Source organism: Lycorma delicatula, chromosome 6, assembly GCF_047948215.1.
Source record: "Lycorma delicatula isolate Av1 chromosome 6, ASM4794821v1, whole genome shotgun sequence".
NCBI classification, from domain to species: domain Eukaryota; kingdom Metazoa; phylum Arthropoda; class Insecta; order Hemiptera; family Fulgoridae; genus Lycorma; species Lycorma delicatula.
The window spans coordinates 6,390,001-6,404,822 of NC_134460.1; the positions used below are offsets into that span (position 1 = coordinate 6,390,001).

Below are 14,822 nucleotides of genomic sequence, written 5' to 3' on the forward strand. Positions count from 1 at the left end.
AATAATTTGATATTAAAGGGCATATTGTTATCATTCATAAAAATAAATCCAATTCTATTTTCAATTTGTCTATTCTTTTATAGCAGTTAACAACTGCATATAAGGTAATGGTATAAAGTAGTCTCCAGAGTTTCTACGCTCCTCTATATCAGAATATTTATCACTGTTAATGATAAATTATCTAAACGAGCGTCAACAAAAGCTTTTAGAAGTTGAAGATACTGCTTTACATCATTATTTTATCGATAAAACATAACTGCTACCAAACAAATTTTAAAAAAGGATTAGAAATATTTTTTCTCAATAATATTATCAGTTAATAAAGTGCGTTTACTCAAACTGTTGCTGATCAAAATTATAACTCAGAGCTCACAATCTACTATTAAGACTGAAAGGGAATGCTACTTTTTATTTGAGTATACAGAGAAATCAATGTTCAGGGATTTGTACTGGAATCACATTTCCGATTTCACATGGCAGATGCTACACAAAGGCTAAACTTTTACGAAGGCAGTAAAGGCAGCTACTTTTATAATGATTTGAATACTAGATAATAGATACCGGTGCTATATGGTGATTGGGTTTCAATTAACCATACATCTAAGGAACGGTCAACCTTCATTTACATTCACATATATCATCCTCATTCATCCTCTGGTTCCAGAGACTAAATGGAAAAAAGAAAAGATGCTTCACAAAGAATCTTTGCAGTGTCAATCTTCATGGGCACTGCTGCTAGAGAAAATAATTAGAAGATTAAATATTTTACATAGGTACTTAAAAAAAAATTTATACATTATTTTAAGATGAAGCGACAACAAATGAATCAAATTATGAACTTATTATATTTTTAAATATAAGAGTAACTGCTATAACTATCTCTCCCAATTATAAGAAAACCTTTCTAATCCTAATAATTTAAAAAAATAATAATAAATACTGAACCATAGTGTTAGTATGTCACAGAATATTCTTTACTTAACAACCTTATGTGTTCTAATGAAGTCTGTAACTTGAATTGAATTAACAGCAGATCATCTAACTACTACTAAGAATATTAATAGAAACAGTATCTGAAAGGACTCCAATAAAGGAACCAATATTAATAAAGACAAATGCCAATGAATTAGACAACTTGGAAACCAATATAAATTAAATTCTTCTATGCTTTATTTTATATTTATCTTTGATAGATTAACTAAAAAAAAAATTATTGAAAAGGAAAATAAATAGAATACAAATTTTATACACATATTTAATCTGTATGTGTAATTATAAAAATTGAACTACTAAAATGTAAGATACCTCCCTCCTGGTTTAAAAAAGGAAAACTACTATGGGATTTGAAATCCTGAATTACCAATATTTATTACTCGTTATGTTATATTTATTAATAATGGCTACTGGACAAGACTAATTTAAATCACAAGTGGAATTTACTGTATTGTAAGGTGTAGTAAAATTTCAATATAAACTCTTTATTTGAATCAATAATTTATTTATTTGTAATAATAAAACATTTCTCTATAGAACAGATAACCAACATATTTTCACACTAAAAAAAGTTTATTTAAATAGATGGGAGTGACTTCAGTTTCTGAAATATTAATTATAAACTAATCTGTATTAAATCTACGTAAAGATATTTTATAATAAAAAAAAGTACTTTTTATATATATATATATATATATATATATATTTCTCCAAAATGAAAAAAAATATTTTCAGATAAAGATAATACATAAATTTTAATTATTCATACAATATTACAGTACTAGCTGGCCCAACAAGTAGTATATTTTGTTATCCTATTTAATTTTAATTTTATCATAAGACGTCATATATGTAAATTATAAATTTGAAAATTGTTATATTAAATTTTATATGTTATATATTTTTTTATTATTATTTTAAGTTTAATATGTAATTTGATAATAAAAATTTTATGAAGAATTACAACTTAGAATGTGGGTTCCCACGAAGGTACTACTGTAAACATTATGAAAAAATAAGGTGAGTGTCATTTTACTTTAATTCTGTACTTACGTGGATAAAGTTGAATTATATACTCACTCTTTAGTTCAGTATAAATAGTATAATAATAAAATATGAATTCAGAAGTCACTGATGGGCTTATACATATGTAAAACTGGCATACTTTAGTCGATTTTTCATGTTTTTCAAATTATATTCATTTCTCTAATATTACATAGCAAAAAATAAATTTGATTTAAAAAAAAATTTAATTATATTTTTTTTAAGTACTGATATAACCGTTGATACACAGTGGTAAAACAGTAATTTTACATGTTTATAAATAAATGAATTGAAAAAAAATATTTTAATACGTCACCAATAAAATTGATAAGTAAAATATATGTAACCATCTTTTTCTTAAAATTAAAAATTTCACATCAACATAATAAATGAGAAATTCATCAACATAATAAATGAGAAATTGTTGGGAACTGTACATATTAAAATTAAAAATTAAGTTAATTTTAAAAAAAAATTTGTAAGTACAATATTAATTGAAAAGTATATGATCATTCATGCCAACTATTTTTCTTTTTAATCAATACTCTTTTTTTATTTTTATATATATGAAACAAAACTTTATTCATATTATTATAAACAATTATAATTATTTTTCATTAAATCACAGCCTGTATTTTTTTTTAATATTAATTTAAAATACAATCTAATATTAATTAAACAATTATCCTAAAATAAGTTAATAAGTAATTCAATAAACACACGTTTACATGAAAATTAATTTTAAAAATACACTACTTATATCCACATCAAAAAATGTGGATATGTTCTTGTAAAAATAAAAGTCCTCCTTATCAGTAAATATTTTATAAATCTTACATTAAATACTAGACCTGTCAACAAAATTTAATTAAAAACAAAAAAAGAAGAAATTTACATTAAACACAGAAAACCTACAACAATAGTTTAAAATATATATAAAGAAATATGTATACATGTTTATTTGTCTGTTTTTAAAGGCTTTTAATTTTTTTGGTTATACATAATTAAATACAAACAAAATAAGTTTCCCTTGCAAATTTTTCAATATTTTTTTACATACAAGGGATTTCTTGAAAGAAAAACAGGTTAATTATAAAAGTTAAAAACATGTAAATATTATCGATCAACCTTTATTGTTTTTTTTTTTTTACCAAAACCAAAACACATTCATTAGTCATCTCCTCTTGATAATAGCAACCAATATCGAGGCGTGTGTCAAACTTATTCATGAACTTTGATAATAGTCTTGTTGCACTTCTACTCCAGTAGATCATTTAACCACCATGAAAAAGCTTATTTTAAATAATAATCACCTACTTAACTGTTACCACCCAAAAATTTCTATAATTATGTGAATGGATAGTTGCAGTCTTCAGAACTGTAATATACACTATGATAAATGTTTGATAACATTCCATGAGAGTCAAAAAGCTAATATATAACTATTCTAAGTTAAGATAGTACAAAAACATTATTGGTGTTTCTCCCGTCTCCAAATGCTCATTTTCTGTAGATAAGTTATTTGTTTAATACATATATTTTGTTTTTCTACTAAAATGTTCCTTAAACTTTCAGTTTTCTTCCCTTACTCCTCAGAATTTTCCTTAGAGTTTTCTGATTACAATTCATCTGCAGATTTGGGTGTTCATCTTCAGAAACTCGATTGGCATATGTGAAGTGGTATGGGCAATGCTAGTAGGGTGATGGTGTGCTGCGTTCAAGGACTGATTAGAAGGAATTCGGTTGGCTTATTGTATTCGTGTAGTTACGTTGATTCACTGTACATTGTTACTGATATTTATTAAACGAAATATAACATCGACATCTTCCAAAGATGTGCATTATGTAAAATCATATGCAATTTTCAAATACAACATAAATCCCTACCGACATTGAAAAACAATTATTAGTTTTAAAACCAAACACTCATATCTGCAGATAAATTGCAATAATGAAAATCTAAGAAAAATTCTTAGTAGTATAGGAAACCTATACTTTACTTTCATCTAAAAAGATGAAAGTAAACTGAAAATAAAAGGAAAATTTTAATAAAAAAATAAAAAAACATATTAAACATATACATATTAAATGAATAGACTGTCTAAAGAAAATAAACATTTACAAATGGGAAGGAAGACCGATTCGGATGAATCTTATATTCACTTACTTATGGGAAAAGTTATGGTTGCACCAATGGCTCAAACAAAAAGGCTCTAACACAGGAGAAATTCAAAATGCTCTTTAACATTGTGCCAAAGAAAAAGGAGAATACCAGAACTATATGAATGCCGATAATTACAAAAAAATGACAGAATAAAGCTAATCCCAAATCTTCCACATCGATCGGTTTTTATAATAGATAATGCTTGGTACCGAACATAAAGTTGTACAAGGTGTCAAATTCAATCGGCTAAAAACATAAACTGTTATAGTGGTTTCGAGAGAGAAATGTTCTGTACTCAGCAGATATGTTAAAAACATAACTGTACGAATTAGTGCAAATTAACAAACCCAGTACGGAGTACTACTTCGATAAAATATTGCAGGATCACGGTCACAACATAATAAATAAGATTGCCACCCTACCGTCCTGAAATTAACCCAATTGAGTTGGTTTGAGCGAACATAAAGTCAGGTAGCGAACAAAAATGTCTTTCATTGGAGAAATATAAATGATATAAAAGAAATTCCTGAGAAAAAGTTTCTGAACTGCCAGTGGAATGTTGGAAGCAATGTTGCAAACATGGACTAACAATAGAAAAAAATTATGAAATAGATAGGGAGTTGCCGACATGCAAACTGACAGCACCAATGAGTCATACTCATCGAACAATGTGAGATCTGATGATATAGATGGGATTGAGCCGCTTGATTAAAAAATCCTTATCTACCCTAATTACCTGTTAACTAAATAAACAAACAAAAAATTGTAAAGAATAAATGAAATTTCAAAAAGAAATAAAAATTGTAATTGTATAACTAAAAAACTAAATAGTCTAGCAATTTAAAAAAAAAAAAAAAAAAATATAGTTGATTGAACAACAATAAATATAAATAAAAATATCAAAAGGGAAATAGTTATGTATCTGTGAGCATTCAGTGCACTGTTGAGCATATGCATGTACACAATACATACTTGTGTATGTATGTGTGTGTGGTCGACCCTTTGTTCCACCTAGCAGTACATACCAACCATCACCACCCTGCGCATTGACTTGTATGTTTATGCTTTCTTAACTTACAACACTTGTAAATTTTATATTAATTTATTTGTAGTCGATAAAAAACCACAATATGACCACAGTGCTAATGAAATTTTTTACCTTATTTTACAATCTCTGCACATCAAGTCATTGGTTATGATTGAGGATCATCCTAAAAGGTGTTTTATCATATTTATTAATTCTACTGTAATAAAACTTATAATTCTTTAAATAATCATAACACAAAACCTCAAATTCGTGCCTCTGTGTTTTCGTTCAAATACATTTTATAAATTCATAAACTATACCAGAGTAAAATTTCAACATTAGTTAGTAATTCTGTTTTATCTTCTTAAAAATAACAAAACACATAGAAAGTGGTAATCTACAATAAAACAAACTGGCTGACCATGAATCCAAAGATTTAAATTAAATTTACCAAATTCTACAAAATAATTTACTAACAGCTGTTACTTCCTTCTAAGATAACCCTTGTATGTTGGTCGAGTTTTATCATATATTTACAAAAAGGTATATGTATATATATATATATATATATACTATAAACATATAATATATAGTATAACATACTATATATTACAAAATGTAGTTAGTGTGTTATAAAAAGGGAAATAGATATGACATCTACAAATAATATAAACAATTCATTCTAAGCAAATAGATGATAGTTTTAAGCAAAATACAAAAGTTTTTTTCTTAATGTAATTTCTTTTTCTTCCTATTTTTTTTATAGTATTTCAATATTTGTTAGTGTAATATAAACTCAAGGGATAGTTTAAAACAAAACATTTAAATTATGTTGACAAAAACTGAATTATTAATATCTTTTTGGTTAATGTTGGCTACTGGTTAATACAGGAGTTTTTTTTTTTTTATTTACTTTAAAAGTAAACTAATAACTTGCAATTAATTTTATAATTTCACGACTGCTGGAATTATAATACTTCTATCTAATATAATTAAATATAATTGTTACGTTTCAGAAGGAAAAGGATTTTACATGCCAACTGAAAAATTAAAAACAATTATTTTTTTCTAATGGCTTTCCATTACTTAATATTACTTGTCAAATGAGTGTCCAGTATTACTTAAGAATGAGAAAAATATTTCTAGTACAGTTCTGCTAGTTAACCACGAGAAATAAGTATTTTAAAATGTATCCTTTATACTTCAAATTTTTAATGTCAAATTTTTCTTCATAAAATAGCTTATCATTGACATAAAAGGACTATGCAATTTATGAAGTGAAATATTTTTGAAACTAAAAAGAATTGATAATTCTAATAAGATTTACCAAGCGCAATTTTTCCAATAACAATCTGTTATAGTTACCAAAAAACATGTGCTCTATTCTAAACAAGTAATCAGTGTACTTGTACATTTTTTTATGGAAGAAGCTAAAAAAATCCATTAGACTTAAAAAGGAAGACTAAATGAAAAAAAAGTGGTATTCTATTCAGAAGAAATATAAATATAAAATTAAAGCCACAAAACTCAGAAACATATAGTAGTATATCTATAACATAACTTGATATAACTTAGAATCTAATTAGATAAATCTATATATTCTATGACTTCTAAATCATATATTCAGTATTTTTAATTGAATTATAATTGAAATTTGGCTTTACCAAATAAGTATGTTATCTATTTGGTTTTTTGTGGAGCCACAAGATACTAAACAATAATTAAACAAGCCCTTAAATTAGTCCTCAAGCAGTTCCCCTCTCCTCCAGATCACACTAAGAATGCACCGGCTTCATAAGTCCTAGCAACCTCTACGATAGAGTAGGGTCCAACATACATGAACAGAACACAAAATTAAGAATAAGAAAAAGAGTCGATGGATGCAGAAAAGACAATCTTTTCATAGATGATAGCTTAAGATTCCCTTCAAGTCACGCACAGACATCCCGTACAGACATCCTTGGATGATCAGAAAGTTTCACCCAAAACAGAATTTATGCTATAAAAAAATGTATATTCCTCCAGAAATTAAACAGCCATCCAAAACAAATAGGATTTGATAAACGTATGATTTTTCCGATCCCAGAATTTGTGACCAGTCGAAATAACAGATCTAACTATAAACTATTCATTGAGAAGATCATTAAAGTGATTCCATTCAAATAGAATCGAATAACAATAATTAAGACCGATAACAGTAGATATCATCAGCACAATACTAACTACAAGAAATGAAAAAATATAAATAATACCTTTAAAAACAGTAATTTTTACAATATTTTTAACTGCATAAAAAAAGGCGATTCAAATTAATATAATTAATCCCGTACTTCTTAACATTACTTTCTTGTTTAAATTAGACAAAAAAATTAGATCTTTCAATTAAATATAACTACTACAATAATTAAATCATAAATCTATATAACTAAAATTATATCAAAGTTTATACAGCAATAGGTTTATTAACTACAGACATTCATAAGCCAAGTAGTAACAGATTAAATGTAAAAATAAACAAGTGATTTTTTTAAGATTACAAATAGTCTTTTGTCTACATAAACTACACAACACTCAATGAAGGAAAAATTAATAACTGCAGTGATATTTACTAAATGTAATACAAATTTTTACAAATATAATGCATACAATATAATACAAACATTTCATTGTACGTATAGAATATCAGACAAGATCCGACTTTAACGTCAGGTCTTACTTGTGTTACAAAGAATTATCTCAACTAACAAACTATATTAATATTTTTAATATTCTATTTTAAAAACATGAACATAATTTGCAACTTCTTGGAAGTATTCAGGTCAGTACACAGACACATTTATTTGTAAATAAAAAATTAAACTATAAAATTTGAACAAGTACTTAGAAATATTTCGTACTGAAATATGTAATTTAAAACATAATGAATATTTTATTTATTTAGTTCAATTTTAATAATTAACAAAATGAACAATTTACGTAAATAAAATGAAAAAAGAAGAAAAGTAACAAAATAGCTGATTGTGATCGACTGGAACTGAAACTAAAATTTTTGAAATGAATGTTTATAAAATTCACATCGATGTAAAGTAGTTTTTAGAAAAATAAATAACAGAGATTTCTTTAAGAAAAAATTTTGTTCAATAAATCAATTAATATTGTTAGGAAGATCCTGAAATTCAAATCATTAGATAGAACAAACTGCACTAGTGAAACTTTGACAGCTAAGTTTATTTTTTTAATAACAAACACGGGATTCTTCTACCCTTCCTCCTGTCAGCCACTTTTATAAATTTTTACTTTACTTAGAAATAATTTCTCTTCAAGCGATACGCAGACATCCCATACCTGATATCCTTGGACGATCACAAAGTTTCACCCAAATCTATACATTATCTTCAACTCATAAGTTATTTCAAACAAGAACTGATCCTAAATAATTAATGATAACTAATATTTTATTATTCACTTACTAACAAATAAAGAATTGTTGATTTTTGGAAGTTCCTAATCATTCTTTCAATCTAAAAGCAAATCCATTATTTTTAAGATATAAACGTATTCGTAAACCTTTTTCAGTATAACTAGTTTCAAGGCCACAAGGGAAAAATGTAAATGTACACTTTTTGATCTCGACTAAAAGATATTTGTGATATGCAAGTTTTAATGTCGAATCTTTCTCTATAATTTGAAATGGGAAAAGAGATGAGAATCTTAAGTCGTCCTTTTTAATAATACCTTTAAAGGAAAGAAAGATGGGCAACCACCACACCTGTGAATGTCAGTAAGAAAGATGAAGGTCCAACTGTTTTTCAGTTAGTAAAGTCAGCTTTTGTTTTAATGTTATTTACTGTTATATTGTCTGGCATAAAAGCGAGTTAGTTTATTTTTTCTTCTATATTCTTTTATATTATAGTTAGCTTTTTGTTTATTTTTTAACGGTATAATTTATTTTTATGACAGATAACTATGAAAAATTTACAGGCGCTAGTACCAAGGAAAGGAAATTCATTAGGAAAATTACAAGATATGTAAAACAAAATTGAGGTTAACTAGAGCTCGATACTGCTAAAGTGTTTTGAAATACCATTTCTACTGAAAGACATAAGCTTATTTCAGAATTTAAGAAAATAGCCCCTGATGATGAACAGTCTATATATCTGGATAGCTAAATATTATGTAAACCTATTGCGTGCCTTCATTCCTTTTTTATACTTAAGAATTTTCATTAGTATAACAATTATTTAAGAACAGAGAGGTGATTATTTTCAATATCAAGTACATGCTCTTAATGTAACTTTAATACCTCATTTGTTACATATTATGGACACTCACTTTTATGGATCATTTTTCATGTTATTGGTTAATAAATTATTTTCATTTAACTCTTGTGTATAACAAATAATAAACTTCAACTGGATATTAATATTTAATTCAACTATTAATTAATATTTTTATTATAATTATCCAATAATAATAATAATAATAATAATAATAAAATAATAGCTAATTTCATGTCTCGCAATAATAATTTTCTCAACATTTTGATTTTGACCATTATAGCATTACTCCTCTGCACTCTCTATTTAATGAAGTATACCTTTTGTTTAATTTAACCAAAACATTCCTTCTAAAAAGAAAATATTTGCTTGGTAGTAAAACTATTCAGTGATGCGGCATAAAAAAAAACATAAAAAAAATTAGACAGACCAAATTCCCATAAATAATAATTTTACTGTATTAATAAAGGTGATTCAAAGCTCATACCAAAGAAAAAACAAAATATAACTTAATTGTTTATTAATCAAGTACATTTCATAATAATCTTCAAGTTACAATTTAGCATGTAACCCTTCTTAGCTAACATTAACATCTTGTTGGAGGTTTCTAAGCTTGCAGACTCAATAAGTGTGGTTGTATAACAAATAATAGATGTTACGGACTAGTTAATAACAAAAAAATTATTCAGTGTGTACAGAAATAAGTAAACATGGATGGAAATCTTTATACTTTCAGAAAAACATCAAATTTGGCTTTTTGAAATTTATTTTATTATTAAACTAATAAAAATCATTATTTAAAAAAAATAAATAAATGAATTCTGTCATCGACCAAGGATCGAACAATATATTGCTACCTGACACTTTCAAATTAACATTTTTGTTGTCTGATTTAATAGTATTTAAAGTCTGCAGCTTAGGAGGCAAAAATAGAAATACCATAACCTTATAAATTTGGTAGATAACCATAATCATATTTAAATTCAGGAAACTAACATAACTTTACTTCCTTTAAAAGAGATTAACTAAAGTTAAACTTATAGTACTAAAATATAAACTTAGTTTAAGCACTCAGATTCTAAGCGCAAATGCCCAAGAGTTAAATATCCTAACATTATTAAGATCACCAAATAGAAATAAAATATGAATAAAGACATTTATTGTTATTTTGCATCACAAATAGTAGTTATACTGTTATTTTTTATTTCTTATTTTTAAATAAAAAATCAGTAACTTTAAACAACTTTTTTGAGAACTATCAAAATTGCTGTTGTAAAGATTCCTTTATAATACTTTACCTTGATTTTTACAAAGTTACACAAATGTTTAATTATCAATTAAATTAAATTAGCAGATAAATAAAATTGTTTTTTCATAATTTTTTTTTTATTGTCTACATACTAAATCGGCATATATTTCTTTAAAATAAATAAACACTATCTTAAATTATAACAATCACAAAAGTCAATCATTTTTTGTTTTAAATGATTTTAAGTTTTAATCGTCTAAGTACACAGAATAATACTCAATAAGTAGTTACTTCGATTTTATAAGACAAATTGCCTATTATTGCTGCCATGGATAAAAATTAAACCTAGTACAGTCTTTAAGTACTACTACATTAAACAAATACTAAGGCCTCATTACAATGTATCTTTTGTTTCGACCAACTTATTTTTAGCACCAAACCACTTTTATATAAACACATTAACACTTCATTCCATTCTTAATAGTATTTTATGGTAAACTTTCACAGAAAATAGGAACAGGCTTACATACACCTCTATCTATATTTGCATTGTCTTATCTTTGTTGAATTTAGGGCTAAAATATTTAAAAATATAATTTTATCTAAAAAAAAAAAAAAATTATATTAACCTACATAATAAATATTAATCTACTTTCTTATAAATGTTGCACTAAAATAACGCAAGAATTCTAGAAAAATAAATACCTAACAGATTTTCTTCAAGGTTAGTGCATTCAAATTGATCCGATTAATTACTTGATTTTAAAAAATAAGCCTATTGGAATAAAACTAAAAACATACTACAAACATTCAAACACATTTATAAATACACACCCATACACCAGTTGCACGCAGTAAGAATATGCACACACATTCACATAAAATAAACACATTAAAAGCGCATTAGGTATCATGACTCTCATTAGTATGGCAGTTGGCAAATATCAAATTACTTCTTTTCTTTGTAAAGGCAGTATAAATTATACATATACATATATAATTTTAAAAGAATACAGCATACAATCTGGAATGTACACAGAAAATAAAATGCTGTATTTGAGACACTTGCTTTGGTATAACAGCCTGATTTCTGTAAGAATCAGATCTATTAAAATAAAATAATTAAAGATAAGACAAGCAACATACAATCCAGCAAAATTCACTCTCTCAAAAATTAATAACAAATTAAATTCCAACAATAACAATTGCAAGCTCAAATGCTGCAGAATTTCAATTTTCATCAGTATAAATCATCACCAGGAAGATCAATTCCTGACAAAAGATTTCTGTTTTCTTCTTTTTTATATTTTTCAACACTACGAGGTTTCCGAAAATCAGGCTCAAAACAAGGCTGAAACAAACAACAGTGGAATTCTTAATTATTACTTTTATAAAATAAAAACTAATTTTTCAATACAAAATAAAAAATTATAATGATCATTTTCAAAAAACTTAATTTACATAATAATATAGCTAATAGATTACACATATACTACAATTGGAAATATGACTGCTAAACTGGACTTAAGGACAACTGGTTTGTTCATCTTACTTGCTGTTCCTTAAAATCATTAAAATTTAAAACAAGAATCATAAAATTTTTAAATAACAAGACAATCATAGTCACCACTTTTTAATATTTAGAAAGCAATAAAGCTTTTGGATTTACAAAATATAATTCCAGTGAAACTGAAAAACTGAACGACTAGTAAGAATTGAAATTCACCAAAAGAGTTGAAAATCTAATATGAGAATAGTGTAAATATACCAGGAGAAAAATAAAAATGTTTTGATTTATTGACAGCATTGTTTCTGGCAGAAACCAAAAATTCAATTTCATAAGGAAAGAAATTCAGTTTGGGAAAAATGAGAATAAAACAAATATACTGAAATAAATGAGGAATTAAATAATAATACAAGAAAACATAATACACCAAAAATTCTAGAATTTTGCTATTTAGGGTATAAAACTATGAAGATGGACAGAGTAATGCACACTTCGAAAGCAGAATGAGACCAGCAATGAGAGTTTTTAAAAAGAATTAAATATAAACCTAAGAATTAGAGACGATTTTGAAAATATTTTTGTGTGGAATGAAACACTGCATGGCAGTGAATCATGGGTAGTAAGATAGCAAAAGGAAAAGAATAGAAGCATTTGAAATTTTGTGTTTACAAGAACTTAATCCTTGTCTCCCAAAACCATGCAGCAGATATATATATTATATACGAATTCAAAATGTACAAGCAATATCTCAGTAGTTAAACCCTGAGGGATTCTGTCACTCTCATGTGCAAATGCAATTGTTGCTTTAAGGGTATGTACTGTAAACTATCACTTGCCTGGCACTGTGGCATGCCAATGATAAGCAATTAAATCAATTAAAAATTTTATTGCGCCTTTCTTAGTGATGCTTAATAATGACAGCATCATTTGTAATGCTTTGTACCATTATTCAGTTCAGGGAAAGATGGTATTTCAGTATAAGTTATCTTGTTGCTCAATACGGTACACAATACAGTTTTATAACTCATTTTGTAACAATTTTATTCAGTTTATTTTCATCAGTTTTAATTAACTAATTAATCCTGTGTTTTTGTACCAATCAGGTTTAGTAATGAATGATTCTGTCGTGAAACATAAACCAGTAAAGTAGCTCTGAAAAAAAAATCAGCATTGTATACAAAACCTTAAAACAAGAAAATCCTGAAATTGCAGTCAGAGACATTGCTTGGAAAGCAAGTAGTACAACAGGCGTTAGCGAAAGAACATTTTTTAATACAATAAAGAAACTCAAATTGATGGTAAACATGTTACCCGTAAAAAGATTCGAAAGTGTCCAAAAATGATTGAAAAGTTAGACAATTTTATTAAAATCCTATCAGGAAAAAAGTTAATACATTTTATTTCAATAACGAGCTTCCTAAATTGAATAAAATATTAAATTCTTTGAAAACTGATTCTGAACTGCTGAATCTTTCTAGAGGTACATCACTACATCGTGTTTTAAACTCAATGAATTTTCAAAAAAAAGAAGCGAGCAGACGACAGTAGTATGAAAATATTACTGTAGATAATATACTGATAAATTTGGGAAACCAAGACAGTAGTTCAACAGAAAGCAACTTATTATGTATTAAAGAAATATATTGAGAGGTGAACTATTTTTTCCTCTTTTACTTGATGAAATTTTAATATAATGATATTGTACTTTTTAAAAATTGTTTATTTTTAAGATAAATATATCACTATCACAATTTTCTAATTTCCTTATTTCATTTTTTTTTCTTGGCAAGTATTTTTTTCAGACGGATTGCGCTAAATTAAATTAGTATCATCATACTGTTATGTAAGTATATATATATATATGTTTGTTACGTTAAAAAATTCTCTTACAAATTTCTTTCTTCTTCTATTTGTCTTTAGAAAGCTTAATTTCAGATTTTATTTTAGGAAACTTAATTTCAGATCTAATATTCAATAAAATCTGAAATTAAGCTTTCTAAAAACAAACAGAAGAAAAATTAAATTTATGAGAGAATTTGATGAGAAAACTATGTAGGTAGATCAAGAAGATAAAACGAAAATAAAAACTAGAATATTATATAATAAATAATATCATTAACAAAAATGCTGCTGTGTTGCCAGTGATTACGTAGAGAACCAGATAAAATATATATTAAAAAATTTAACTTAATCTTGTCATATTATAAGTTTTTATAATCAGATGACCATATTTTCAAGTTAGCCACTGCAATACAAGGTTGCTTACCAGCCAGTTCTGTATAAGAATTAAAATTTAACATGATCAAGGATTTTGTAATTACAAAATGGGGCTTAGTTCAGTAAGTAGATATAAATTAAAATAAAAAATAATAAATTTCATTTAACTATAAAAAAATAAAATACTGTAGATCTAAATGAAATTTTAAAAATACAAAAATTAATGATGAAGCAATAAAAACAGTTAAATTAAAACTTAGCCACTAAAGTTGTCAGCAGAAATGGCAAAGTTTTATACAAAGAGAAATATATACTTAAAAGGTAACAGGTACTTAAAAGGTAAC

General features: G+C 25.9%; 1 protein-coding gene across 5 annotated transcripts in view; it reads right to left on the reverse strand.

Moving 5' to 3' along the window:
• Positions 1 to 14,822, reverse strand: part of LOC142326119 (glycine dehydrogenase (decarboxylating), mitochondrial-like) — a 147,613-nt gene that overhangs the window by 96,608 nt on the left and 36,183 nt on the right. Inside the window, exons 5-6 of one of the 5 annotated variants that reach the window (XM_075368318.1) lie at positions 12,012 to 12,105; positions 10,009 to 11,356 (exon numbers count right to left, since the gene is read on the reverse strand). The exons of 3 other annotated variants lie outside the window; for them this stretch is intronic. In XM_075368318.1, coding sequence (XP_075224433.1) covers positions 11,289 to 11,356; positions 12,012 to 12,105 — 162 coding nt within the window. In that variant the 3' untranslated portion in view covers positions 10,009 to 11,288. One more of the 5 variants, XM_075368320.1, reaches the window with a different exon arrangement.